Source organism: Strix uralensis, chromosome 20 (genome assembly GCF_047716275.1).
Source record: "Strix uralensis isolate ZFMK-TIS-50842 chromosome 20, bStrUra1, whole genome shotgun sequence".
Taxonomy (NCBI): Eukaryota; Metazoa; Chordata; class Aves; order Strigiformes; family Strigidae; genus Strix; species Strix uralensis.
The window spans coordinates 1,571,983-1,599,696 of NC_133991.1; the positions used below are offsets into that span (position 1 = coordinate 1,571,983).

Genomic DNA, 27,714 nt, shown 5'->3' on the forward strand with positions numbered 1-27,714 from the left:
CCATGGCACAAAGTCCAACTGGAGGCTGGTTGCCAGTGGGGAACCCCAGGGATGGATACTGGAGCCAGTACTGTTTAATATCTTAATGACCTGGATGATGGGACAATGTACCCTCAGCAAGTTTGCTGATGACACAAAGCTGGGAGGAGTGGCTGATGCACCAGAGGGATGTGCTGCCATCCAGGGGGACCTCATCAGGCTGGAGAAATGGACTGACAAAAACCTCATGAAGTTCAACAAGAAGTGCAAAGTCCTGCCCTGGGGATGAACACCCCCAGGCACCAGTAGATGCTGGTGCTGACCAGCTGGGAAGCAATTTGGCACAAAAGGACCCTGGGATCCTGGTGGACATCAAACTGGACATGTACCCTTGCCATAAAGAAGGCCAACACCCTCCTGGGCTGCATTAGGAGGAGCATTGCCAGCAGGTTGAGGGAGGTGACGCTTCCCCTCTGCTCAGCGCTGGTGAGGCCGCTCCTGGAGTGCTGGGTCCAGTTCCTGGCTCCTCAGTATGAGAGACAAATGGACATACTGGAGAGAGTCCAGTAAGGGCCATGAAGATGATTAAGGGACAGGAGCATGTCTCCTAGGAGAAGAGGCTGAGAGAGCTGGGACTGTTCATCCTGGAGAAGAGATGGCTCAGGGGGATCTCATCAAATTGTGTGTGTGGGGAGCAAAGTGGATGGAGCCTGACTCTTTGCAGTGATGGCCAGTGACAGGACAAGAAGCAATGGGAAAGTCTATTTAAATACCTTTATTACTGAACTGAACTGAAAAAAAACTTTATTACTGAACACTGAAACAGGTTGCCCAGAGAGGTCGTGGAATCTCCATCCCTGGAGACATTCAAAGCCCATCTAGACATAGTCCTGGGCAGCCTTCCCAGCCGACCCTGCTTTGAGCAGGGACTGGACTGGACAATCCCCAGGGGTGTCTCCAGCAGCGGCTCCTGGCTGGTCCATGTGAAGCCAAGCACCGCGGGACTGGCGGGAGCAGAGCACTTTGGGTAGCACAGAGCCCACGGCTCAGGCATGTCTCAGCTCCATGTGCTGCGGTTTAGCAACCTCTGATAACACCCATCACAGAGCAGCACGAGAGGGCTTTGGAGCCTGGCTGTTGTTTTTTTTTCCAGAGTTGCATAATCTTAGGCAAACATTGTATCTTTTGCTATATGGACTCACAGGGAAAATCCCTCCTGTAGTTCAGATAAATAGTTCTGCTCTTTGGGGCCCTGCCACTTGGCACATTTTCGTTTCCTTTTGATTTAATAAAATCGAAAATGAACACTGAGTCAGAGCTCAACATACTTGGCTCCAATGTGAACTATATCCCATTCTTTCTGACTTTTTTTTTTTTTTTTCCTTCCCTAATACCCTTCAGCTATTTCACTTTCGTGACATCCTCTGTCATCATTCTGGAATTTCCACTTCGGCTTCTCCCGGCTGCCACCAGAACTCCCTATTAAAAGGGAGCTGAATCCAGCTGCAGCAGTCTGAGCCGCGTCTGTCAGAGCTTCTGGTCCTGCTCCGACTGCCCTCACCCTTTGGGAAGATGAAGGTCTCTGCAGTCATTTTTGTTCTTGTCATTGCAGCCTCTTGCTCCCAAACTTTCTCTGGCCCAGGTGAGTCCTGCTTTTTCATTTGTGAAGATCTGAGCCTTTTTTATCATTTCTCTAATGAGTTCCCCTGGAAGATAACTGGGAATTTTTCAGCATTTGTACCACTCTCCATTCTGCACGGAGGTCATGTAGGGACCCCAGAATTAGAAAACCCATCCATCCCTCCATTCCTCCATCCCTCCATCCCTCCATCCCTCCATTCCTCCCTCCATTCCTCCCTCCTTCCATCCTCCCTCCCTCCATCCCTCCATCCCTCCATCCAGCCATCCAGCCATCCATCTGTCCAGCCATCCTGGGCTCAGAATACTTATTCCTGGTTTTAGTTTAAGGACTTCAGTCTCTGTCCTGGGGCTGGGGAAAGTGGGGAAATGAATCTCTGAGCAAGATTGGGTGGGAATCTCCCCCAGCACCTGACAATATTGTTCCTGGCTTTGGACCAGATGATCCCCAATGTCCATTTCAACCTTAATTATTCTGTAATTCCTCACTCCCTTCCCGGCCAGCACAGCTCCCTGAGCTGATGGGCTGACTGCTCCCGACACACACCTAGCATATGCTCACGTTGTCTCTCCTTGCCTCTTCCAGTTGGATCTGACCTCCCAATCTGCTGCTTCTCTTACACACACCACAAGCTCCCGCAGAAGCTCATCCTGCGTTATTACAGCACCAGCACCAGCTGCACGCTGCCGGCCATTGTGTAAGTACCAGCCTGACTCCTGGGTGCAGACAAGCTGTGGCAGTGTGGGGACAGCTGCTGCGGGTTGTGTGCGTGTGGGTGACAAGCTCTGCAGGGTGGCTGTGGGCACAGGGGTCTGTAGGAACAGAGCAGGGTGAGGGGAACCCCGAGGGAAAGGGGCTTGCACAAGGACTGCCAGGGATGCTCTTGTGGGGACGCTCAGTGATGTTCCTGCAGGAGCTGAGGAGGCAGTGTGGGAAAAGGCATGGGAATAGGGAAAATCACAGCCAGCCACTGGTTTCAGCATCAGCTTAGGGCACAAGGCAGAACCTCTTGCAATGCCCCAAATCTGGGATCCAGGCTCTCCTAGGTCTGAGCAGAGATCTAATATGTCTCATCCTTGTTCCACAGGTTCATCACAAAGAAAGGCCGCCAGGTCTGTGCCAATCCCGGTGACACCTGGGTCCAAAGTTACCTGCAAAAGTTGAAGCAGAACTGAGCAAATCAAGATGGCAAACGTAGCTGCTATCGTGCATGAGTCGCGTGATTCTGAGCTCCTGCGGTGGAGCAGGACACTGGGGCAACAGGAGCTGCACGAGCCCACGTCATCTGCAGGTGGCTCCAAGGGGCTGCTGGAAGGCACCACGGGACACCTCGTGTTGGGGTGCTGCTGCTTGCCCTTGGCTTGCACGGACCAGTCTGCAACCTCATCCCTCTGCCCTGACCCCTCCACCTGTGGCCAGGGAAGGCTCATGGGACTGCACCTCTATTGTTCTTATATTATTTTTAAATTTCATTGAAAATTTCAGGAATTATCATATAGGATATGCAGTACTTTCTTCTGTGGATAATAATGCTATTTATGGGAGGGTGGGAGGGAGGGTATTTATGGGAGGGTGGCTCAGAGTCTCAGTGTTGGATGATGGGTGACCCTGTCTTACACATGTGAAATCATGATTCTGGAGAATAAAGAATTTGCACAAAACCTCTGCTTTTTAACCTTTATGTGCATCTGTGCGGTGTTCACCAGCACACAGACAGAACCTCACCCTGAGCCTATCCGCGCAATCTATATGGCCTGTAATGATGGGAAATGGTTTGAGGCAAAACCATAAAGTTTCCATACTGCAAACTCATGAATATCCTCCGACACCTCATTTCCCCACCACATACACCCCTGCCTCCCACATTCTCTACAGAATTAGACATGTCTGTATGCACATATGGGCCTTTTGCATACATGAATATGCTCTCCACACACCCCAGGCACATCTCATATTCTTGCTTGCTGCTCCCAGCCCCACACCCCACACCCCAGACTGGTCCCTGGACGTGCTGTGTGTGCAACGGGATGGTGATGGGACACATTGCTGTAAGGGGTAAAATCCTGACAGAGGCTTTGCGGGGGGAGCAGGGACAGTGGCTCATGGTCGGATGGGAGGAAGCAGGGGGCATGGAGCTGCTGCAGTGCTGGGGCTCCCCTGGGAGCTCATGAGCTGCTCATCTGCCCTCGTGCTGAGGATGCTGGGGCACAGAGCAGGGCCAATTCCCTGCCCGTACCGCCCCCCCGCCCAGCCACTTCTGCCAGTTATGCAGCAGTATTTCCTGGCACAGAGCCCATGGGCACCCACATGCACACTGCCAGAGGCCCCACGGTGTCTCTCCTCACATGAATCTGTTCCTCCGAGACATCACCACACCTCTGCCTGCCAGTCCCTGTGTGCAGCTGGGTCCTGCTGGGCCTGGCAGTGCTGCCTGGGGAGAGGCAGGGACCCCAGCTTTCTTTCTGACCACTCCAATAGGGGTTGTTTCTCACTGTCCCACCTGTAGAACGAAGGGAAGGGTTCAGATATGCTGCAGGGGAAAAAGAGCCACCAGCAAATCTGCTGCAGTCATTCCCAGGATGTGGCTTTGCGTGGGAACATGAATGAGAGGGAGCAGGTCCCAAGGGCAGAAGCACAGTGCTGGGCACAGCTTTCCCACTGCAATCATGCTCAGCACTTCTCTGCTTCTGCACATTGGGAAGAAATGCCCCCACAACACGGTCACCAAGAGCTGGTCTGGCCTTGCAGCCATCCTGTTCCAGTCACTATTTCTTCTTCCTAATGCAAAAAAGGCCTTTTCTTATTGTTTTATTTCTTCCTGCAGCTATAGACCAGACTTGACAATCCTGAGGCTGGGAAAGCACCTCCACGTTGTCTTGTGATTTCCCTCTAGTGTTGTGTTTTCTAGGCTGGAAAGCTGGCTGCAGGCGGGAAGGCTCCTGGGGCACCCAGGGAGCAGCATCCCAGCAAAGGGCAGACCCAGCCCAGGCACCATGTTGTGTCCCAGGAGATAGTGCTGGTGATGGGGAACCACATGGGGGGCTCCTCTCCAGCTCCATGGGGGTGGCTCTATGATGGGAGGATGATTTGGGAAAGGCACAGGCTCTCGCTCACCCTTGGCAGGGTCCCTGCACTCCCCTGGCAAAGCAGGGTCCTGGCAGAGAGGGTTAGGTCCAAGCAGGGACAAGGTGGATCAGCATGTTTGCAAAAATCTTGTCTGACTCTATGGTCAGGGCTTACCATTGCGGGGGAGAGACAAAAATCTGCAGAAGGGTGTATCCTGAGCAAGGCTTCCCCACTGCGCCGTGAAACACGGGAGCAGAGAGTGGCTGCTGCATGGTGGAGTGAATGGACAGGGGCTGCTGCCTGCGGGTGGGCAGGCCAGGAGCCCGGGAAAGGAGTTCTGGGGGTCTCCTCTACTCCTGAGGGCATCCCAACCCCCTCACGCCTGCTGCAGGCTCCGTCGCCTTTTGTGCTGAGAAGCTGAGCTGGGTGCTGCAGAGGAACTGCAGGAGCCCAAACCAGTCCCTGATGTGGGGCTCGGCGCAGTGCGAGGGGACGGAGGATGGACATCGTGGTGAAAGGGAAGGCTGAGGGGGGTCTGAGGTTTGCTGAGGGTGCAGGGGACAGGCTGGAGAGGCAGGACTAAGCGCTGAAGCTCTTCTCTGGACAGTCCCTGGCCGGGAGCCCCGGCACACGTGGGAATTTCCGTCTCCATCCTTTCTGGTTTCGGTTTCCTTTCTGAAGCTCCAGGAGCAGCAGCCAAGCCAGCCTGCTCCAGGAGCCCTGAGCCCCCTTTTCCCAGACCCATCTTCCCTGGCACGAGCCAGGTCCCTCTGCGTGGGGACTGTGGCAGCCCAGCCCAGGGGTCCCATGCCTGCCTGCGCTGCCTGTCTGTCCATGCTGGTCCATGGGGATGGGGCTGGGGGGGGCAGCACCATGGCGGGGGGCTGTAAGAGCAAAGGAGAAATTGTAGCCCCAGGGGTCAAATGTGCAGGGAGCAGCCTGCCCACAGCCTCTCATCTGCTGCCAGCTCTGAGCAGGGAAAGGCAGCCAGGAGGGGACAGTTGGACAAGCTGGGAGAGCTGCTGTGGGGGGAGATACTGCAGAATCCAGGGGATGTGTCGGTGCTCTCGATGGTCCGGTCTTGAGGCTTGGGGCAGCACCAGGCCTTTTTTGCCTGCTGCACAGAAATCTGCTCAGTTATAGATAGTCCCTGTCCCTGACACCCTTCTCCACATCAACTCTGACAGCCCAAAACTCCCTTTCCTGCAGGTTTCTTTGCTCTGCAAGCAGCTCAGGGACATCTGTGCTGCAAAATGGGGTGTGAGTTGGGATGGGCCCCACCATGAGACTGCATGTGGGACACAGGGCACAGACAAGTATGGAGCCAGGTACCGAGTCTCAAGAAGCAAGTCAGGACTCAGCAAGGCCAAGTGGTTCACCAGCCAGATCTGAGCTGAACAAATGAGAGCGCAGCAGAGAGGCAAGGGAAGAGTTTAACTCCCCAGCTGCCTGCTGGAAGGTGGCCATTGCTCAGCCATCAGCTTCTCGTGTGCTTACAGAGGGAGACAAAAGCCAAGGCCAGATGCTCCCATGGGGCCTGGCAGGTTGACTCTGCTGGACTCCATGAACCACAGGCTTTTTCTTCACTGCCTGCTGTGTCAGAAGACCCCCATGGTGCCATGGGCAAAGCACCTGATAGCCTGGTTCTCTCCACTGTTTTTGAGAGCATGAACCCTGTGGCTGTCCCCTTTCTCCCAGTGAAGCTGGGAGAAGCCCTGGGAAGGGAAGTGAGCCATGCAGACCTTCAGACCCAGTGGCTGCACTGTGTCCCTGCTGGCCCCTGCTCCTAACCCGATTCTGCAGCTGCCCCCTCCACCAGCCCCTGCGGGACAGTTCTCACCTCCTCCTGCTCTTGACCATTCGTATTAACATGAGGAGTGCAGCTGTGACAATTTCTAGCTGACGTTGCTGAAGCACCTGCTATATTAAGGATGTACATCCTGACATGGCCTCTCCCTGCAGCTCTTTGATAGCTGGTGGTTTGAACTTGGCCTCATGGATCAGCTTCTTTGAGTTGTCTTTCTGACCTACAGTGGCCATGTTCTGGCAGCTCCACGTCACTCAAGAAGCCTTTCCCCTAAACCCACCCATTTATACGTCCCATCACTGGTGCTTCCCTGTGGAAAGCGGGGACTGGATGGATCAAGGCTGAGCACAAACATGGTCTGTATGTCTGCTTAGCTCCTGATGGGAACATGAAGGTCTCGCTCGTTGAACCTTGCTCTCCTTGTTGCTGCCCTCTCCTCCCAGTCCTGTTCTGCTCCAGGTGAATCCACCTCTGTCTTTGGGTTGGTTTTTTCTCTCCTGGAGGAAGAAGGGCTCATGATAGTGACCTGTAGCCTGAGGAACAGGCATGACCTTCTCTGACTCCTTGGTCTGGAGCGTGGCCTGCTGGGAGTGCTTATTCCCAGTTGGTCGTACACATCCCTGTTGTGTCCCCTCCTGGTCATATATATTCAGTCCTGCACCCCAAATCTCTTTCAGCTGTCCCTGACACAGCTGTGTGCTGTTTCACATGCACTTGGCAGAAGCTTTTCAGGAAATACATGAAGGTCTATTTCTACACCACCAGCAGGTGCCAGCAGCCAGCTGTTGTGTGGGTACGGGCTCTTACCCGTGCAGGAAGCCTTTGGCTTGGCCCCACAAATCTTTCTGCCTCTTGGGACCAAGAATGGGACTTGTTGGGCTGTTATCTGGGATTGACCATCACTCAGTCCTGGCAAGGAGAGATGTTTTCCAGTTGCAAGGAGATGGCTGAGAAGGCCCTGTCCATGCTGACACTGGGATAAGACCAGTGGAGGGAGGATGACAGGTTGTTCCTGGTATCATGTGTGTTGCAGCCATGTGAGCATGACTGAGAAAGTGCTCCCAGGTGAGGTGTTTGTTGTGCAGTAGAGAAATACCCAGAGGGTACCTGCCCCAGGAGACACCAACCACATGCTCTGCAGTGGCCACTTGGATCGGAGGTCTGTGGTCCTCCCTGCCTGCAGCAAGTTGAGGCAGAGCCAGGAGCCTGTCCCAGAGACCTTCTCTGATTTAGCAGCACCTCCCCTTGGCTGGCTGCCTCCACACTAGGCAATAGTCACAAAAAGGACATGCCCAGCCCTGGTGTGACAGTGCAGCTCTGTGGTGGTGTACCCCTTCCCCACAACAAAGGTTTTCTGGTCCTCCCCACTTCCAAGCTTCATCACCAGGAAGAAACATCAAGTCTGCTCTCACCCTGACACTGACTGGGTGAAGGCATGTGTGAATTTTTTTGGGACACACTGAGATGGCCACCTCCACTTGGTGTCCCAGTGATCCAGCTCTGGCCCCTGGGAGCCCAGGGCCAGGCCCAGTTTCTTTCTCTCCTCTTGAAAGGGAATGATTTTTTGTGTCATGGACTGATGAAGGGTCTGGAGCACATGAGGAGCAGCTGAGGGGACTGGGGTTGCTTAGTCTGGAGAAGAGGAAGCTGAGGGGAGACCTCATCACCCGCTACAACTCCCTGAAAGGAGGGTGCAGAGAGGGGGAATGAGTCTCTTGAGCCAAGGAACCAGTGCCAGGACAAGAGGGAATGGCCTCAAGCTGCGCCAGGGCAGGGTCAGACTGGCTCTTAGGAAGTATTTCTTTGCAGAAGTGGTTGTTGGGCGTTGGCATGGGCTGCCCAGGGCAGGGGGGGAGTCCCCATCCCTGGAGGGGTTGAGGAGTCAGGTTGACCCAGCGCTGAGGGATCTGGTGGAGTTGGGAATGGTCAGGGTGAGGTTCATGGTGGGGCTGGAGGAGCTTCAAGGGCTTTTCCAACCCAGATGATTCTGTGATCACCTCTCGCTTGTCACAGTACTGTGGGCAGGGAAGTGGAACCTGTGTCCCCAACAGGGAGTGCTGGCCCCATCAGCCTACCTCACACAGCCTGACTCTGCAAAGGCAAGCTCGTGCCTCAGTTTCCCCATCTGTAAGTGAGGGATAGCAATGCTTAAAAGCTTTCTGTGAAGTGCTCAAGGAGCCACTGTATGAAAGCAAACGAACATGAGCACTGTTTGATTTTATATCCCTTCCCTGCTTCTCTCCACTGCCAGGCTGTGTCCCAGGGTCCCCCTTGCCTCCTGCCACAGTGGGCTGTGCCAGAGCTGCTCTTCAGGGATGCAAAACAGAGCCTTGTACCTCTCGCCTCCTGCTGAGCTACCTGCCCAGCCTGCAGAGCACTTGGGCTCCTTCCAGAGCTACTCTGGGGCACAGGTGTGCTGTTAATTAGCAATTTTCACCCTTATTCTCTAGACATGGTTTCACACTGTATTTAAAGAATAAAGCCTTCTGCTCATAATGCCTGTCTCCATCACTGAGCTTGGACATTGATGGACCTCCTCCCTGATGCACAGGCTTCTCCTTTCCACCCACCCCCAGCAGAGTGGCCCTTTTGGGACCCCAAAACCCTGCTCTCCACAGCCCAGACCCCTGGATGTGCAGGGGAAGGGGTGGGGACCCAGCCATGAGCCTGCTGTGAGCCTCAGTCCAGAATGGAGCCGGGCCCTGGCTCCCTGTGGAGCACATTGTCCCCCACCTCCTCCTGCCAGGTCTTTGTTCACTCTGTAAGGCTGCTGTCAGGGGTGGGCTGTGGGGCAGCACCCCTGTGCCTGTAAATCCCACTGACCTGACAGGACTCTTCCCGTCCCCGACCTAAGAGCTGCATCCTCCCTCTCCCTCCTCTGCTCCCAGCCTCCCAGCTCCCTGCTTCTTTTCTTTCTGCATCTCCTTGATGCCCTTGCTGCCCTCTGCACCCCAGGGTGCCCTGCACCCACCTCCACTCCCCTACACCCTTCCTCCCCATCCCCAGGGACAGCCACCCTCTTCTGCCTGGGGCTGTGCCTCCTGGTGCCCAATCAACAAGGAATTGGGACCCCCTCTGTCCCTCAGCACTGGGGGAGCACGCAGGCAGGTGCCCTGCCAGCATGCAGGGACAAGATCAGTTGAGGTTACGGCACCAACTCTTGGTGCACAGACATTTCGGGACTCCCTCTGCTGCCTGCTCTTGCTGGGAGGATGCTGGGGTCCACCATGGCTGCAAAGACCCCTTGTTGACCCTGGCCTCATGGCTGGGGCAGCCCCCTCATCTCTGGGGACCCTTGTCCTGGGTACTGAGAGCCTCCCCTGTGCCCTTGGGCTCTGTGAGGTTTTGGCACCCTTTCCCTGCACTGATGCAGGCAGCTGCTGCTGGGAATACAGTCCCAGGCTGCAGAGTCCCAGAAACAGCAGGTGAGGGCTGTGGCCTCAGCTCCTGCCAGAAATAGAGACTTTGGGGCAGTTAATAAGGAACTGCAATAGGAAATGCTGGTTAATAAAGAGGGCGACCTGTGGAGACATGGTGACGAGCCAGGGGAGAACAGGAGACAACCTGAACATTTGCAGATTACCACAGCACCAATGGCCTTTGGGGGTGTTTTATGGACACTATATCTCACACTGGCTTGCTTGCCCCTGATTATGGGGGATTATCTGTTGCTCGCAATGAGGGGGGCCTGAAAAATGACTCCTGGGGGTGATGAGTAGCTCATTTTGTGGTGGAAATACTTCCTGGGAGATGAGGATTTGACGTGCACAAGCTGCCAGGTGGGGATACTCTTGGCCAAGGGGTGATACAAAAGCTTTGAACTTTTGCTTCAGACAGATCTGATGGAGACACCTCAGAGATCAAAGGTCCCCATCCGCCCCTGCAGAACTTCAGCAGCAGGGAGATCAGACCCAGCAGTTTCATTCTCTACTCACACAGATATCAGCTAGATTTAAATGCAAGCCATAGGTTGATAAAGTGCTTTTGTAGGTTTTACTTGGTGCAAAAGATCTCTTGTGCTTTTTTAAACTAAATTAAGATCTCCTTCCCAAAGCGGCTGAAGAACAGTTGATAATTGGTGCCCATCTTTTGCAGTAAAACACTAACGGAGTGTACCCAGATCTGAGCACTGCTCAAGGTGCATCCCCACAGGAGCCTGTGCTGGGGACGTGGTCCCAGCTGGCCAGCCCCTGAGCTACCCTCCTTGGAGCTCCCTGCAGAGATGCCGCTGCACCCCCACCCTGTGATTTCCAGACATCCCTTTGCCAAACCGGCAGTGGCAAATATAGTGGGTCCAGCTCCACCAGCTCCTGGCCTTGGCTACTGGGGCAAAGGACTGGGGGAGAGGTCAGGCTCCACAACAGTGTGGAGGCTGGGTGGGAACAGCCCTGGGAGGTGCTGGAATTATGATGGGGCTGCTGCTGCTGTGGTGCTGGGAGCAGGGAGGTGAGAAGAGAAGAAGAAGAGGCAGAAGAGAAGTTTTTTAGGGCTAAGGAGGCTGAGAGATTTCCAGCTGGGAAGTCGGGATTCTTCCCCTGCCTCTCCCAAAATGGTTGTAGTGGGTCCTATCGGTCCCATTTTTCCAGGCAGGAGGGTAACAACCTCGTCAGAGCTGACACAGAGAGAAAAAACTTTTAATCTTTGGCACCATCAAGAGACAGCATGTTGAAAACACGGCTGACCAATGTGGTTCCACAATGAGCATCCTGTAAGTAAGCAGCACACCCTTCTTCCTCCACTAAGGAGACAGCTCTTACTCACAGCACTGACTGTACCATGGCAAAACTCAGCCAGCTGACTTGGAAGTCAGCCTGGGTTTACATGACAGCACTCATACCTAATTTCAACAGACTGCTTCCCGCAAATAGCTCTGGGGATAAAATCCGCCTCCAATTGTAGCAGCAGAGGGGCTGGTTTAGCCCCAGGTCACACAGCAGGCTATGCCAAGACAGGTCTGAAAGGCCAGGAGGTCCCCAGAATCACAGCTGCCCATAAGGGCAGTGGCTAAACTGTCAGGGTTCTGACTCAGCTCCGGGGGATATAAAAACCCAACCATCCCTCGGAGGGATATCAGTCCTACTGCACAACCAGCGTGCTCGAGAAACCAGCCAGATTAGAGGCGTGATCTTCCTTCGGAATTTGAACTGGTTTGTCTTTACAACGGCCTATTCACAGAGGAGTTTTAGAGTCCTATTTTAAAAGGTGTCGCTAACCACGATGTTGGTTTGGAATCACATGTTCTACAAGGCTGTACACATGCCGTCAGCCCGGGGGGGCGGCAGCTGCCTGCTCTCTTATTCCCAGGACAAATGCGAGATTCACTTGTCCCCTCCAGGACTGCAGGGGGTTTCAGCGGTTGTGGGATTTGGGTATGTGATTGACTGCTTCGCTCTGAAACTCCTCTGGCCTGCCCAGCTCAACCACTCAGTCTGGAACACTGCTCACCAGCACTTCTTGCAGATTGCCTCCAGAGCAGCCTTTCTGGGCACTCCCCCCTCTGAGAGCTCCTCTCGCTCTGCCCTGAAGCAGCAGGGCTGAGGCAGAGACTTTTGCAGTGCAGACACCCCCATCTCCTCAGCTGGCTACTTGCTGCTTCTGCTCCCCAGGAGTGAATTGACTTTTGCAGCTGCAACCTTTCACTCTTCACATCCCCTGTATTTACCCATCCCAGCTCGCTGCCCTCGCTGCCACATCCCCAGGCACACGGCCACCGTCACAGCAGTGCCTAAGCACTTCAAATCTCCTTTGGGATCGTCAGGGGTTTCTATTTCTCTCTTTTTGGTTTCTTCCTGCTGTGAGTCCCTCAGAGCTTCCTGGGCTGCCTCTCTGCTGAGTCAAAAGATTTTTATAACGCTATTTCAAATTTTCAGGCTCTTTCTATTGACTTCTTCTTTCTCTGGAATCTCCCTTTTGAATTTACTGGCACAAGAATATTTCTGGGGTCAGCTTGTATGCCTTTCCCTTGACTCCTTTCAACCACAGGACATAGGACTGAATCACACTGTAGGCAGGATTAATTAATGGTCCCTCCAGGTCTCTCACTTCTATCCCCCCAGTCTGTCCACCCCAGCATCCCCCCGCTGCCACGGCCCAGCCCCGGAGCTGTCTCTTGGCACAGTCTCTTCCACTTTTCAGCTGAAGGGGACTGCTCTTTCCTTCCGTGAATTGCCCAGGGAGAGCACAGAGGTTTATGGCCCAGCAGGTACAAGCTCTCACATCTGGCTTTGCTCTTAGGACCAGGCCTGGAGTAAAGACAATCAGTGGCCCTCTACCAGCCTTTCCAGAGACAGCTCCTTCCTGCAGGCTCCCTGCCCTAACCCTGCCGGGTGTAATTCCACATGACAAAGCCTTCTCCTCCCAGGAGAGGCATCGCTCTGGATTCCAAGTGCTCTTTGGGGCAAAAACTACTTTCTTCCCCAGTCTCAATGCCACAATGCAGTCCCAGGGGTGAGCTCCCTTGAGTGCCTGGAGCCCCTCCAAGAAGCTGGCCCTGCCACACCTGAGAATGCCTTGTAGGAAGATGGAAACGAAAGAGTGCAGGCAACCAGAAATAACAGCACATAGCTGGGTCTTGCATCTGGGCCTGTCTTCTGCCCACAGAGCTGTGTGAAAACAGCTTGACCTGTGATTTTTGCCACCAAGGACTCATCAGAGCTGTCCCCATGCCAGCACTGTGTCCCCACCACACTCCCCATCACCAAGAGCAGCAGGCTGGCAGCTGCCCTGGTTTAAGCCCAGCCGGCAATTAAACACCAGGCGGCTGCTCGCTCACTCCTCCCCCTGTCCCCGGTGGGATTGGGAGGAGAATCAGAACAAAAAGGGAAAACCTTGTGGGTTGAGATAAGAACAGCTTAATAGGACAACACTGGCAGAGAGGAAATAATAATAACAGTAATACTAACAAAAGATTAAGTAAAGCGAGTGATGCACAGTGCAGTTGCTCACCACCCGGATCCTCCCTCCCCCCGGCCAACTCCCCCATTTTCTATACTGAGCATGACATCGTATGGTATCGAATGTCCCCTTGGCTAGTTTGGGTCAGCTGTGAACAATCTCCCGTTTCATTTGTTCAAAGGCTTCTCGTTGTCCAGGTGCCCATTGTAAAATCATTCTTTTTCCGGGTCACTTGATAGAGAGGGTACAATCAGACTGTAATTTGGAATATGTCTTCTCCAGAAACCCCCAATGCCTAAGAAAGCTTGTGTTTCCTTCTTGCCAGTCGGTGGAGACACAGCTGCTATTTTATTGATCCCATCTATTGGGATCTGATGACACCCATCTTGCCATTTTATTCCTAAAAACTGGATCTGCTGTGCAAGTCCCTTGACTTTATTTTGGTTTATGGCAGAACCGGCCTTCAGAGGGATTTGGATTATTTTCTCCCCTTTCTCAAATACATCTTCCGCTGTGTTGCCCCACACGATGATGTCATCAATGTATTGCAGGTGTTTCAGGGCATCACCCTGTCCCAGGGCAGTTGGATCAGTCCATGGCAAAGGGTGGGGCTGTGTTTCCACCCTTGTGGCAGACGATTCCAGGTGCATTGGACACCCATGGGTTGGCTCTCCGAGGAGAAAAGGTAAAGGGTGTCATTGTTAACCCTTTCCGCTAGATGGCCCCCGAAGTACAGAGGTGACGGCAATGCTGAGTACAGATACCGGACTAGTCTCAGGACCGATAAATTTATCGTGACATAATCAGTGTTACATAGTACAGCAAAGCAAAAACCTTGATCCACCTCCCACCGGTGATAAGCAGCAGCATAGGGGTTTGCATATGGCAAGTGAGGTGATGCATAGCACAACTCAGAACAAACACCATACCTCTAGAAGCCAATAAACTGACATTATGACCAGCAACTATTAAACCAATATAATGAATGCTTATTACAAATTTGTTGTAATACACTTTGGCCAGATCTGTAGTTATCTCAACCCTTCGGGCCCCATGTTGGGGGCCAGAAATGACTGTTGTGGTTTAAACCCAGTCAGCAGCCCAACACCATGCAGATGTTCACTCACCCTCCTCCACCCAGGGGATGGGGCAAGAGTTGGAGGCATCAAGGAAGACTCGCAGGTTGAGATAAAAACAGTTTAATAATCGAAAGACAATACTAGTATTACTAAATAACAGAAAATACAAACGAGTAATGCACAATGTGGTTGCTCACCACCCGCTGACCAATGCCCAGCCCGTTCCCAGCTAGCGATCGCAGAGAAGAGAAGACCCCAAACCTTAATCCCAGAATTAAGAGAGTGACCTTCTCAGCCAACCCTCACCTATATACTGAGCATGGTGTTGTATGATATGGAATATTCCACTGGCTAATTTGGGTCTGTTGCTCTGGCTGTGCTCCCTCCCACCTTCTTGTACACCTGCACACAGGACATGGGAAGTTGAAAAGTCCTTGATTTCTTAGCAATAGCTAAAACCATCTGTGTATTACCAACATTCTTCTCATAGCAAATCCCATACTGAATCCAAACCACAGCACTACTCTATCTACTAAAAAGAAAAATTAGCCCTATCCCAGCTGAATCCAGGACACCACCCCTGGGGCAGATGATTCCAGGTGTATTGGACACCCCTCCAAGTGAAAGAAAACTTTGGCCTGCACTCTCTTGGCAAGGGGATGCCAAAGTCAATGAATCAGCATGTGAATGGGAATCAGAGAGTCCTGACCGGTGCGATATTGCTGTCGGTGCACTCTTGTAGTAGCAATTGGCACCTGCTGTTCTCAACCCTCAACAAACCCATAACAGAAGGGTCCTCAGAGAGACCCCGCAAGGTGGACAACTGTTCAATTTCCTCCGTCTCCAAGGCAGCCATACCCAAAGCCCACTGGTACCCTTTGGGTCCTTGAAATACCCTCTCCGAGGTAGTCTATGCCCAGGATGCACGGGGCCCCTGGGCCACTCACAATGGGGTGTTTAGGCCACCTAGGTGTTTGATGGCTTTAGGGTGCATTGGGCACCAGTGTCCCCTAGAGCCTTACATCCCTGTGGATCTGACGTGCCAGGCCATCGGCTCCACATGGTCCAGTAAACCCGGTTGTCCCCTTCCTCCACCTGGCTGGAGGCAGGGCCCCTCTAATCCTGGTCATAGAGTTGGTCACTCGCTTTTGGTAAACATGAATCAGAAGTGTCTTCAGGAAGCTCAGAAGTGAGATCAGCCCTTCTGCTCTGTCTGGGAACTGCCCACTGGAACCTGGAGTGGCGCTTTTCCAGGAGGAATCTCCTTTTGTGATTGTTTTTCCTTGCAGCTCACATATTTGTGCCTCTAGGATTGAAGTGGGTTTTCCATCCCTCTTCCTCATGTCCTCTCCATGGTCACACAGGTAATAAATACCACAGGGTACCCTGAGGCCTGTACCTTCCATATCCTCTCTCTTGAGCAGAGGAACGCCTACTCCTAACAGCTGAGATACGGGCCCGTACAGGTGGGGAGTAGGGCAGATCCTCTTGGAATTGTGAGAACTCCCGGGACAGTTTCTCCACAGCTGAGACACAGGCCTGTAGGGAGGAAGAGACATTTCCTTTGTATTGATGGAGTTGGGCAGCCACTTCATCCACCGTTTGTCCCTCGCCTTCCTTCCAGGACATTGCTGCCGGTGAGTTGGCATACGATGGTGGTGCACTTTGTAGAAACATCCACCAAACGGGTTGTGTGCATGGACTTGGTCCAGATCTGTGGGTAACTGCTTGTAATCCGGATCATTACAGATCACCCCCAGCACGGCTAATCCCCTCAGGTCCTGGATACCTCTCTCCGTGATGACCTATTTGCCTGGGTGACATGTAACCTCTTCCTTGAAGGGGTACCTTTCCTTCACACCTGACAGGAGTGGCCTCCTGAGGCTCAGGGTTTGTGTCTTTCTTCCAATCACCTTGTCAATGCGTCCTTCCCTAGAGAGGGATCCCACCTGCCTGGCTTCCCTACCCTCTAATTCCAAGCTACTGGCCCTGTTATCCCAGCTAAGTTATTCCTGTTATCCCATCCCTCACTAAGCAAACTGATTCTTTGGTGTATTTCTCCTTCTGTACAGGGGCAACTGATACTGGCACAGGTTGGTTCTCTGGTTCAGCTGCTTTGTCTGTCACCGGGGTCTGAGTAGCCACAGTCTGTCACCAGGGTTGGGATAGTGCTTGTCATGAGGGTTGGAATAGCTGCAGTACCTGTCGGTCTGTTTTCCCTGCCTTTCCCCTGGGGATGCTGTGTAATATGGTGCAGTGTTTGGTAGATACTGGCTAGGGCCCAGCACAGGGCGGTAGATTGTGCCTCTTTGGAATGGCCACAGCATTTTCTTTTCACATATTCTATCACTTTATCAGGGTCCTGTAGTTGTTCGGGAGTGAAGTTTCAAACCACTGGAGGTGAGAAATTCTCTAGACACCTGCTCATATTGTCCCACATGCCATGCCACCTGTGACCGTCCAGCCTTGGGACAGACCTCTGGGTGATATGCTTAAAAATTTTTTTTGTGACCCTAAACATGAGCTGAACACATTTAGGACACATAGCAATCAAAGCACATCCCAAGGATATTCAGTATTTTCAAAAGCTGTTGTAATTAGCCTGAAGGAGAAAGCAGAGGTGAAAGAGTGGGAGAAGGTATCCCCTCGCTGTCTTGCCCATAGATTGTGTTCAATTACTAATAAATTCAGAGAGAAGGTGCCTGAGGTACAGACATGGCAACGATGCTGCACACAAATACCAGCTTAACAGCATGACCAGTGATGTAACCATATCATAAGTCAACATTACCCAGCACTACAGCAAAAGTAGTCCTGATCCCTCTCCCAGAGCTGATAAACATCACCACAGGGAATACACAGCGCAGAGGAGAATTTCCATAACACCACCATGTGAACAAAAAAACCAACATTGTGACCAGCGACTATTTAACTGGATAAGAAATGTGCTATCTCAACCCTTCGTGCCCCACTCTGGGTGCCAAAAAGGACTGTCATGGTTTCAGCCCAGCTGGCAACTAAACATCACATGGCCATTTGCTCACTTCTCCCCCTCAGTGGAATGGGGAGGAGAATTGGAAGAAAACCATAAAACATCGTGGGTTGAGATAAGGACAGCTTAATAGGACAACACAAGGAGGGAAGAAACAATAATAACAATAATACTAATGAAAGAGTGTATAAAGCAAGTGATGCACAATGCAATTGCTCACCACCTGGAACCTGATACTCGGGTAGTTTCCAAGCTGAGATGCCTCTGCCCCCGGCCAGCTCCCCCAGCTGTATACTGAGCACGATGTCCTGTGGTATCAAATAACCCCTTGGCTGGTTTGGGTCATCTGTCCTGGCTGGGCACCCTCCCAGCTCCTTGTGAAAATTAACTCTATCCCAGCTGAACCCAGGACAGCCTCCCTCACCCAAAATGAAGCGTCAGGTCCCCAAGGAAAAAGGTGAGCGCAGAGCATCCCCCCCGGGCACCTGCCAGAGGGGACTTTGGCCATGCCTGGCTGTGCAGGCACAGGCTCCCATGCTGTGGGAAGGTGCTCCGGCCTCTCCTCCATCCCATCCCCGGCGTTACCCCCACGGGCACCCTGGCACAGTGCTGGGGGTGACGGTGATGCTGTCCCCTGGCAGTGTGAGGGCTGTGAGCCCGAGGTGGTTGGGCAGCTGTGCCGAAAGGGTGGGCTCCGTGTCCATGAGAATGGCCTGGTGAGTCCCCGGTCCCTGACACCTTGCGGTCCCCAACCCCGTAGCGCTGACAGCCCCTGGCACGCACCCTCCTTTCCCCTCTTGCAGTACCAAGAGGGTTTCTATGGCTTCCTCTTCACCAACACCCGGTAGAAACTGCAGTGGGTGGCACAGAAGCTGAGGCTGGGGAGCACATGTCCCCACCATGATCCCCATGCCCCGTGTCTGGCACTGCACAGGCCGGCAAGCCCCCAGGGATGCTCTGGCAGCTGCAGGAAGCAACCACCAGATCCTCCTCGATCCAAAAAGGCACATTTCTTCAGGAATTGGAGATTTGGAGAGGATAGGTGGCTTTGTCGGGAGCCCAGTGTCACTGGCTATGTGGCCCACCGACGTATGGGTGGGTCTGTGTTTGGCGAGGGGAACCAGGAATCCCTGAGTCTGTGAAGTGCTGACACCGTCTGCCTCCATGACATCCCCGGAGGTGCCACATCTGCTGGTTGCAGGGCACCTCAGTCACCTGCCAGAGCTGGAGTTCCCCCCAAATCTTCCACTTCCCCTGCAGCAGCGAGCGGGGCTGCGTCTCCCAGTTCTTTGAGAGTTCAAGTGTAGCTGCCTGGCAGGGACGGGACTGGGGCTGGGGCAGAGGAGGGCTGGGGCTGAATCCAACCTGCCACAGGTCCTTCTGCTGGACGCACAGGCCGGTGCAGTAGGTGCGGGCAGTGCAGTGGGACCAGACCCACTGCCTCATCTGCCAGGAGGCGGTGGCGGGGCGGCCCTGCTACAACACCCTCGTCTGTCCCGCCACTGCCAATGCCTGGTTCCATCATTGCTGCATCCAGGCAGGTGGCATCACCCCCAGCCCCTGCCGGGATCCCCCCTGTCATCACCCCGTTGCCCAGCTCCAGGGGCGTGAACAGGACTCCCTGCCACTGATGCCGATGTCATCTCTGCCCCAGGGACAGGTGCTGTGCTCTGTCCTTCACAATTCTGCTGCCTGCTCTGCTGGGATGTGGCGACCTTCCAGGAGGAGAGATTTCGACTGGGCATCCAAGTCCCCAGCAGGTTGGTACCCCCTGTTGCAGCTAGCCCAGACTCCAGCCCCAGGGCACAGGGACCCTCTCACAGATTCCTGGCTCCCAGCACTTCAGCTGAGGAAGAAGAGGCCAGGATCCTCGAAGGACATCCTGACACCCGTCTGCCCTCCCAGGCCCTGTCCCAGAAACCTGCAGCTCCTCACTAATAGGAGTTGGAACTCGACACATGGGTTTGCTGATGAGCCTGAGTGCTGCAGTGGCCCCGACCCTCCTGTTGGCAGCACGGGTGCTGCCAGGCCCTTTCCCAGCTGGGAGCCAGCCCTGGCAGCCCTGGGGCTGATGCTGGTGTCACCCCTGGGGACCTGTTGGGTCGCACTGGAGGCAACCTGGGCTGGGGATGCGGAGGCACCATGGGAGCTGTTGGGGGGCCGCAGATGCCCTGCCCGGGGGGAAGCAGCAAACCCAGGATGTGGGGAGGGCAAGGGGGTCTCCATGGATCCCTTCTCCTGTGTCAGGGCTCCAGCCAGGACTACACAGACACCCACAGGTGTTGACAGAACAAACACTTTATTTAGGCATCAAGACTCCTGACTCTTCATTAACAGGCACATTAATATAGTTTAAATTATTTTGGTTTATATTATTATTTTGATAAAGTTTAAATTATTTTTGTATTTTTCCTTTTCTTAGCAAAAAATACTTAATTTAACTTAAATAAGTTAAATAGAATAAATTTTCCTGTTGCAGAAGGCTACAGTTCAAGTTCTCTCTTGCATGCCAGGGGCTGGAAGCCAAGCCTGCTGGGGGTAGCACTGGGGACATCGTGGTTGGCAACGGAGAAGTGTCAGTTCTTCAGGGGCTGAAAGTGCTTCAGAAGCGCCTGCACCCAGGGCGCCTGAGGGTCTGCGCACAGCTCCTTCTTCTTCTTGGTGACCAGGCTGTTGGGAGAAAACCCACGTTGGGATGCTTGGCCGGGGCAGGGGGGTGTCCCCATCCCCCTCCCAGCCACCCTCGGGGCACTGCCCGACCATCGCAGCCCAAGCCCCCGGCAGCAGTGGGTACTTACATCACCCCTGGCTGGGTGCAGCTGCTGCTGGTGATGTAGGTGGAGTTGATGAGGCCCCGCGGGACAGGGCGTTGCTGGTAGCTGAAGCAGCAGGTGGTGGGGACGCCGTCTGTGAGGACAGAGAGACAGACAGACATCCCTGGTGAGACCTCAGGCTACAGCACAGGCTCTGGCCCCACCGGCGCTTGGGGTTCCCCAGAGATTTGCCATGTCTAGTCCCCAACCTTGTGCCATATTCCCTGTTGGTGGCCCTCCCAGAGACCCCTGGCCCCAAGCCTGAGTCCCAGCACTAGCGGTGGTCTCTTGCTGCCAGCTTTCCCCACAGCCACGAGGGTCCCCACCAATGGGGATGGGGCTCCCTGGCTGCCCCAGCAGCTCCCGTGGAGCAATGGCACCCCCAGCCCCAGGGAGTATGCGGTGACACCAGACTGACTCACCGAGATGGGCCTCGGACGGGGAGCAGGAGGCCACGAGGAGAAGAGCAATCAGGGCAGCTGCGGAGACCTTCATGATGCTGCGAGGCTGAGGGATCTGCGAGCGGGGCTGTAGCTGAGGGTCTGCGGTGCTCTCCTCTGCACGATGCTCAGCCCCTCTGGCGATGCCCTCCTTTTATCCCCAGCCGGTGGGCGGGTGCAGGGTTTCAAGGAAAGAAGATGAGTGCATCATACTAGGGAAATTGTGTCAGGATCTTCCAGTTTTGCTGAGCTGGAGAAGGCAAAGAAACCGCAGAAGAGGAAGCGCTGGACATGGGGCTGCGACTTTCAGATTCCATTTGGGTCCCTGGCGGGGACCGGCCGGAGCCCCAAACCCCCAGAACACCGACCCCACCACTGCTGCAAGGACCCCACCAGCCACAAGCCAGGCTGGGGCACGAATCTGTGTGGCCAGAGCCCTGGTGGTGGTCCCAAGCAGGGCATCGTGAAGCGACCCCAGCAAGCTCCAGGTGGGGATTTGCTTTGCAACAGCCCCAGCAGTATCACTGTGCTGGGGGCTGCGGAGCTGCTCTGTGGATGGACAGCCCAGCCCAGCTCAGAGCCCACGGCCCGGGCACACCCGGGCACTGCCGCTGTTGCTGGCAGAAAACCACTGGCAGGAGTCACATCCCAACTTCTCCCCGGTTTTGCCACAAATACCACTCCTCACCCTGCTCCATCGGTCACAGCAGGGACACAGAGTGAGCTCTGGACAATGCAGTGCACATCCATTCGTCCTCCCTGATAGCGCTGATTCTTGGTTGGACGTGTGGGAAGAGAAAGATCATGTAGGAAGGAGGTTGTGTTCAGCTGGAGGTCACTGGGCATCTCGCATTTGTCCCTTTTTGCTGGCAATATGGTCAAAAGCAGCATTCTCATGCTGGAAAAGTTGCAGAGATGTGGAGGACTGGATGGCCTGTAGGGACTGGACTCTGCTGCTCAGCTCCAGGGCTGGAGCAGTGGGCTCAGTCTGCAGCCTCGCCTGCCTCGCTCCCTGTCCCCAGGGTGAACAGAGGATTTACACCACTCTAAGGATTTCAGATTTGACTGCAGTCTGCAGCCTCTTGATAGTCACGTTGTTGCAATTACTGCTTGCCCACTTCTTCCCATGCAGGGTAACTGCATCCAACTTAAGCGCTCTCTACTGGTTTAGCCCCCAAAAAAGCAAATCCATCCATGTCAGGAGACAGGACACTAAGAGTAGGAGCTGGAGGGAGGAGAGGATTCTGCTGGTACCCAGAGATTAACTCATTTCAGCCTTGCAGATGAAACCTTGAGGAGATCATAGGGTGACTGAAAAGGGGCAGCATTTGCAATCCCAGAGGGTAATTCCCAAATGCCCCTGCCAGCGCATACCCGGAAGGAAAGAGCTGCCAAACTGGTTACTTCCTCTTTCTTTTTTCTTTTTCCAGCCTTGCCCTGATGATGCCCCATGGTGCCACAAAAGGTTTGCTGCCTGGGTCCTGGTTACCATGCAAACCCCGGCCTCCCACTGCCTGCCTCCTGATCCTTGCTCGGGCATGACTAATTCCTGCTGCCCTGATTCAAGGGAAGTCTAACTCACACCGATGCTGATTAACGGCTGTGCCCATCCTCCCATCCTCACCGCATGGCAGGGGCGATGGTCCCCATTCATGCGCAGGGATGAACCTCACGGTGGCTGCAATGGCCTTTTGCCCAGAAAACCTTCCCCTGCCAACAGGTCCCTGTCTGAAAGATTCATCCCTCTGAGCTATCACTTGTTTGAGAGGAGGTATAGGACTAGGAGTAAAGGTTATGATTTTTTCGTTTAGAAAAGATGGGACAGAGGTGAAAATGGGTGTAAATCATCTCACCAGAGGCCTTCAGGAGGAGCTCGGCAGTGGGGATCTGGCCTCAGAGCAGTGGTATGAACAGAAACGACCTCTCCAGCTCCCTTCTCCAACTGCCTATGTTTCAGCTATTCCTGTTTAAGACGGTCTGTGCTCAGGGCTACAAATGAATAAAACCTTTGTAATTGATGGTGACCAGGGTCTGATCTGGGGCATTTGAGAAGGGCTTGGAGGAGAGGTAGTACCAGATGTAAATGCCCCTGCTTGTCAAATGTCACTGGATACACAAAAACAGAAAGAAGTTTCAGTTCCTCAGAGGACTGAAGATCTGCATGAGTTTTTGTTAATGCCATTGCAGAGTCACTCAGAGGTTTCTCTTAACCTCAAAGTGTCCTCTGTGTGCAGAGAAATCCCAAGTTCAGTGGTTATCCAGGAGAAGCCTTAAGTGTTTGTATGAATGTCTCTGACTGTAAACCCCCATGTCTCCCACAAAGACCTGCCCCAGACCTCTGTCCTCCAACCACCCCGTTTTGGCACCTCTCCTGCCCTCACCAGAGCCAGATTTGTTTTGTTTAACAAGGAGAAGTGTGAGGGAGGACATCAGTGTGCAACAGGCTGTTACAATGAAGGCAACCAGCAATTGCTCTCTGGGTCAACCGTAGGAACAAGATGCTGAGCTACCCAAACCCCAGGGTGGGATACTTGTGGGGAGAGCAGCCCCGAGACAGGGCTGAGCTGGGCTTGGACAGGAGAACCAAGTCATGGGGCCCACAGCTGGGGATGAGCAATGGCAGTGGGCAACGCTGGCTTGGTGGGAGCCCCTTGGCCTTCCCAAGCAGAGAGAAAAGGAGTGGGATAGATCAGAGCATAGCAACAGGAAACAAGAAATGCCAGGATGGTGGTAAGGAATATCCCACACCCAGCAAATATTAGAAACTGAGATCATGGCAATGACAAGTAGAAGTGTGATGATCTGTGGGCACTGGCTTTAGCAGCAACCAGAGGAAAGCTTGTCATCCAGTAGGAACCACAGAAAATCTCACAACTGTGAAGATTATTTCTAATGGAAATGGTGAAAATATTTCCTCTTTGATGCAGAAGTGGTTTGGCCAAGCTTTCAGTTCTCCATTTAGATGAGAGCTGGATAGGATTTCTTACTGGGCGCTGATGAAATACTTTCCATTCTAACTGGAATCGAGGATATTTCAACGAATTGCACAAAATTGCAGCTCAGCAAAAGTGGACGGTTTGTGTTTAAGTATAGATAAAGAATTAAATACAAGGAACTGATGTAAAGGGAGAGTGAAGAAATGACTTATGGTTTTATTTCTCCTGCCATGCAAGACCTCCATCAGCAGCTGACTTTCTAATGCAGCAGAGAAACACAAGAGAAATTCAAGGAGGGGAGGGGAGGGGGGGAAACACAGAAGACCAGAAAACCCAGCTTTGCAAATAACAAATTTGAAAAGCAAAAGAATGTAAAATCCCGTTAGGAAGGGGAGCAAGTAGACAAAGATTCCACCTCTTTTTGGCTCATCTTTGCAGAAACAAAACAAGAGGTTATGGTCAAGTACTCAACACAATCAAAACTTAGTGCACAAAGATGAGAAAATGGAAAAGAGAACAACTAAGGAAGACGTAGGTAAGGCAGGTGTAGTCAAACCAAAAGGCCCCCCAGATTCCCCTAACTTCCTCCTGAGCCAGGCTGTGGCCATCTCTGAGTCACTGGTGATTAGCAGGACAAACCGCCATGGAGCGGGAGAGGTACCAGAAAGGCAGTGGGGAGCAAAGAGGACACTGGGCTTGCATTATCTGATGCTTTTGGCACTGCTTTGCATGTGTGTCCTTAAGAAAATGAGGGAATTAAAGTCTAAAAACGACATTACCCCCAGGGGCTGAGAGCACAGTTAGAAGAGCAGAGGGACCATCATTCCTGAGCTGAGGGCAGGCAGCTGGCAAGGCAGAGGGGGACAAGTCGGGTCACGGTGACCTGTGAAGAGCTGCACTGAGAGAGCAGCCAGAAAGAGCACGGACAGTGTGTGGCCAGAGCAGAGCCCCAGCTCTGCTCAGCACTGGGGTGACTGCTGCGGGCGAGGAACTTGCCTCTTAGGGCCTCACATTTCAAGAAATAAGTGATAGGAGAAGAGTGAGAGACAGCAGCAAGAAAGTCCCGTGTCCAGACAGACAATGTCACGAGTTTCATTTAGACTAGAAGAGCGGATGAGGGAGGATCTCAGTCACTGGAAGAGGACAGCACCGCTTCTGGTCCTCAAGCCTGCTAAGGAAAGTGGAGACACAACTGCCTCAGTCTGCAGCCGACTTTAGGAAAGCCTCCCCAGCTCTGCAGAGTTTATCCTGAGGGCAAATCCCTGCTAGCTGGCAGGATCAGGCTGTATTTCTGACCCTGAATCAGAGCAGAGCGATGCTCTCCGCACCTCTTTCAGGAGAGGCTGCCAGATGGGTGGGGCCCTGTGCTTTGCAGCACTGAAGGGATCACAGCAGCCCTTCTGCCTTCACCATGCACAAGCACAAGACAGAAGGAAACCACAGGCAGAAAGAAATTAAAGAAACTGCCAACAGCATGATCCCGTGCAAGTGTAAAGAAAACCACGTGGCATTATGCAACATCCGTCTGGGAAGTGACACTCATCATTGATAAAAATTATGCAAAGAGGTCCTGTGGCTAAAGGTTACAAGGAAAACACAGATCAGCCATCAGTCTCACCCTGCAGTGAGCTGTCACTTTGCATATATATGTTTTATGAGAGTAACTCAGCATTCAGAGTGGAATTCCTAAACCAGTCCCCACTGCTACCTTTTCAATTCAAATTCTTGAACGTCTCTTCCCCCTCAGAGGATCCTGTGCTATGTCCAGCAAAGACCCACAGCACAGGACAGGGATTTTTCTATGGTCATGGGTCATAGACCAGTTGTCCCCCCAGCTCAAGTGACTTTGTCACCAAAATGGGATAAAAGAACTTATCGACACCAATTTGATGTAGATAAGCAGACACTCCTTTATTAACAGCCAGGTGCGCAGGGGAGTTGTCTCACCAAAAACGCACACCTAACTCGTGTAACATGCTGATTATATAGGATACAGTAATACATATTAATCAAGCTCTCATACATAAACATGCTAATTCCCATAACTTATTTTCTTATTCCCACCTCTTTCCGGTCATGCGCACTTGAGTCCTGAAATGAGTTGGGGGCTGCTTTTGCGACCACCATGGACTACTGACCTAAAAGAAAGACCCTCCAATGCCCTTGACTCAAGGACTTTGGCTCACATTGCAATTTTAACATGCGTCGAGGCCCTTTCACAATGCAACTTTTAGAACACCTGGTCTACAGGGCAATAAATCATCTTTACCGAACAGTCTAACAATGGCACCTCGTCTAGCAGCGTAACTGGCTGTATGGTTACTTTAAACTAAATACAATGTCTCTGTGACTACTTAAAACACTACATCACTATCTTTTATAAAAAACAATATTTCTGTGAAATTCCATTTAATTGATTAGTCCTAATCATTCCTTATCAAAATCTCCAAAAATCATCAACTCAAATTAATTACAAATCAGTAACAGTCAGTAACAACTTCAACAATAGACTGAAAGGAAAGGGAATGGTAAGAGGAAAAATAATCTCTCCCCAGGCGGGAGGTTGGAGCACACCTGTCTGTGTATGCCTTACCGAAAAACACCAGGGGATTAGTAAGGTCCAACAAAAGGAGTGTGATTTGACACTGCAGGCTTATGTGCTGGGCACCCTCCAGCCACCCAGCACAGCTCTACCAAACCACAGGGACACTCTGGCTCTGAGAGCTTAGAGGCCAGCCCAGGGGATATGTTGCACCCCAAGATGGCTGCAGCCTCAGCTTCTCTCACCCTCTCCCAGACTCCTCACGTGGACTCCAGGTCCCCAGCCTCAAGCACCCCTTGCTCCTTAAGGCAAGCAGATACATTTCTTTAACAAAACCAGGGAAGAGAAATGCTGTGTGAGCAGAGCAAGCGTTTGTGTGAGAAAGAAGTGCCCTGCTCCCCCCACATGGGGATACTCCCCTCTGCACATAGCAGGACTCAGAGCACAAGGCACAGGAAACACCCAGGTTCGAAGCTCACTCGCCAGCCCCCTGGCATCTTCTTGCCACAGGGTGAAGCCAGCTTTGTTCTGCCCTTGCTCCCCCAAACAGCACCCCCAGCCTCCCCTCTGCTCTCACACAGCACTGGTGTCCTGCCCGGGTCCCCATCCTGCTGTTTGTCTCCTGTGCTCATGACTTGCACCTAGAGTCCCATCCCCACCGCTGGTCTCAAGTGGAGGAAAACCCTGGGGCTAATTCTCACCAGGGCTGGGTTTGGTTTGGCGAGGGCAGGTGGACTCTGCTCTCCCAGATGTACTGACCTACACCTCTTCTGTGCAATTTGGCAGAGCCAGTGGCTCTCAGCTACTGCCTCTGCAGAGATCTGCGCCTGTCCACGTGAATACATCATTGGGGCTTTCAAGAGAAGTTGTCTGGCTGCAAAAAGTGATTTCAGTTTTGAGTTTACAGACACCAACTATCATTGCCTCCTTCACCCAGACGACAGCTTGCATAAGCCCCACTTCCATGAAAACAGGCTAAAAATAAAAATTATCTAAACTTACATAGCTGAGGTTATTTCATAGAAATTGCTTCTGTCTTTCTTCTCCACTTTTTGCCCTTGATGAGATCTTCTGGCAGAGAGTTTCACAAGTTAATTATGCTTTGTGTCAAAATATTTCTCTCTAGCACACCGTTTCTCTCTTTAAATGGTTTTAACCATGTAGATGTCCCTTCCTTCTTCTGCATGAAAGGGTAAATAATCAATACTGAATGTTTATTTTAAAGCTCCCTTTATCTACTTGCCCCACTCTTTTCCATCTATCATCTCCAAGTCACTAAAGGCTTTCATCCCATGGCTCAACGTCTTCTGTGTCAGCTCTAGCCATCTCTGAGTCAAAATGATCAGGGCTGAATGTGGCATTTGGAGGTCATTCTGCTGGTTTCTACAGCAACATTATGGCATTTGGGCAATTAGTTTCTGTCCCATCCTTCATGCGATCAAATATTCTGCTTAATCCTTGGACTTGCAGGAGAAAAGATCAACTCTAGAAAATAAGGAGATGGCACTTAGGGGATGCCATAAGAAA

At 52.7% G+C, this 27,714-nt stretch overlaps 2 protein-coding genes and 1 pseudogene across 2 annotated transcripts; 2 read left to right on the plus strand and 1 right to left on the minus strand.

Annotated features, from left to right (window-relative positions):
• Positions 1-1,481: 1,481 nt before the first annotated feature.
• Positions 1,482-3,155, plus strand: LOC141952549 (C-C motif chemokine 4-like). The gene is made up of 3 exons (XM_074890133.1): positions 1,482-1,621; positions 2,204-2,315; positions 2,706-3,155. The coding sequence occupies exons 1-3, from the start codon at positions 1,552-1,554 to the stop codon at positions 2,791-2,793; spliced, it is 270 nt and encodes an 89-aa protein (XP_074746234.1). The 5' UTR covers positions 1,482-1,551; the 3' UTR covers positions 2,794-3,155.
• Positions 3,156-16,116: 12,961 nt separating this feature from the next.
• Positions 16,117-19,394, plus strand: LOC141952799 (G2/M phase-specific E3 ubiquitin-protein ligase-like; annotated as a pseudogene).
• A 342-nt stretch (positions 19,395-19,736) lies between these two features.
• LOC141952567 (C-C motif chemokine 3-like) lies at positions 19,737-20,822 on the minus strand. Its single transcript, XM_074890167.1, has 3 exons — positions 20,692-20,822; positions 20,255-20,363; positions 19,737-20,126 (listed from the first exon to the last, which is right to left on the minus strand). The coding sequence occupies exons 1-3, from the start codon at positions 20,762-20,764 to the stop codon at positions 20,033-20,035; spliced, it is 276 nt and encodes a 91-aa protein (XP_074746268.1). The 5' UTR covers positions 20,765-20,822; the 3' UTR covers positions 19,737-20,032.
• Between the last annotated feature and the right edge of the window lie 6,892 nt (positions 20,823-27,714).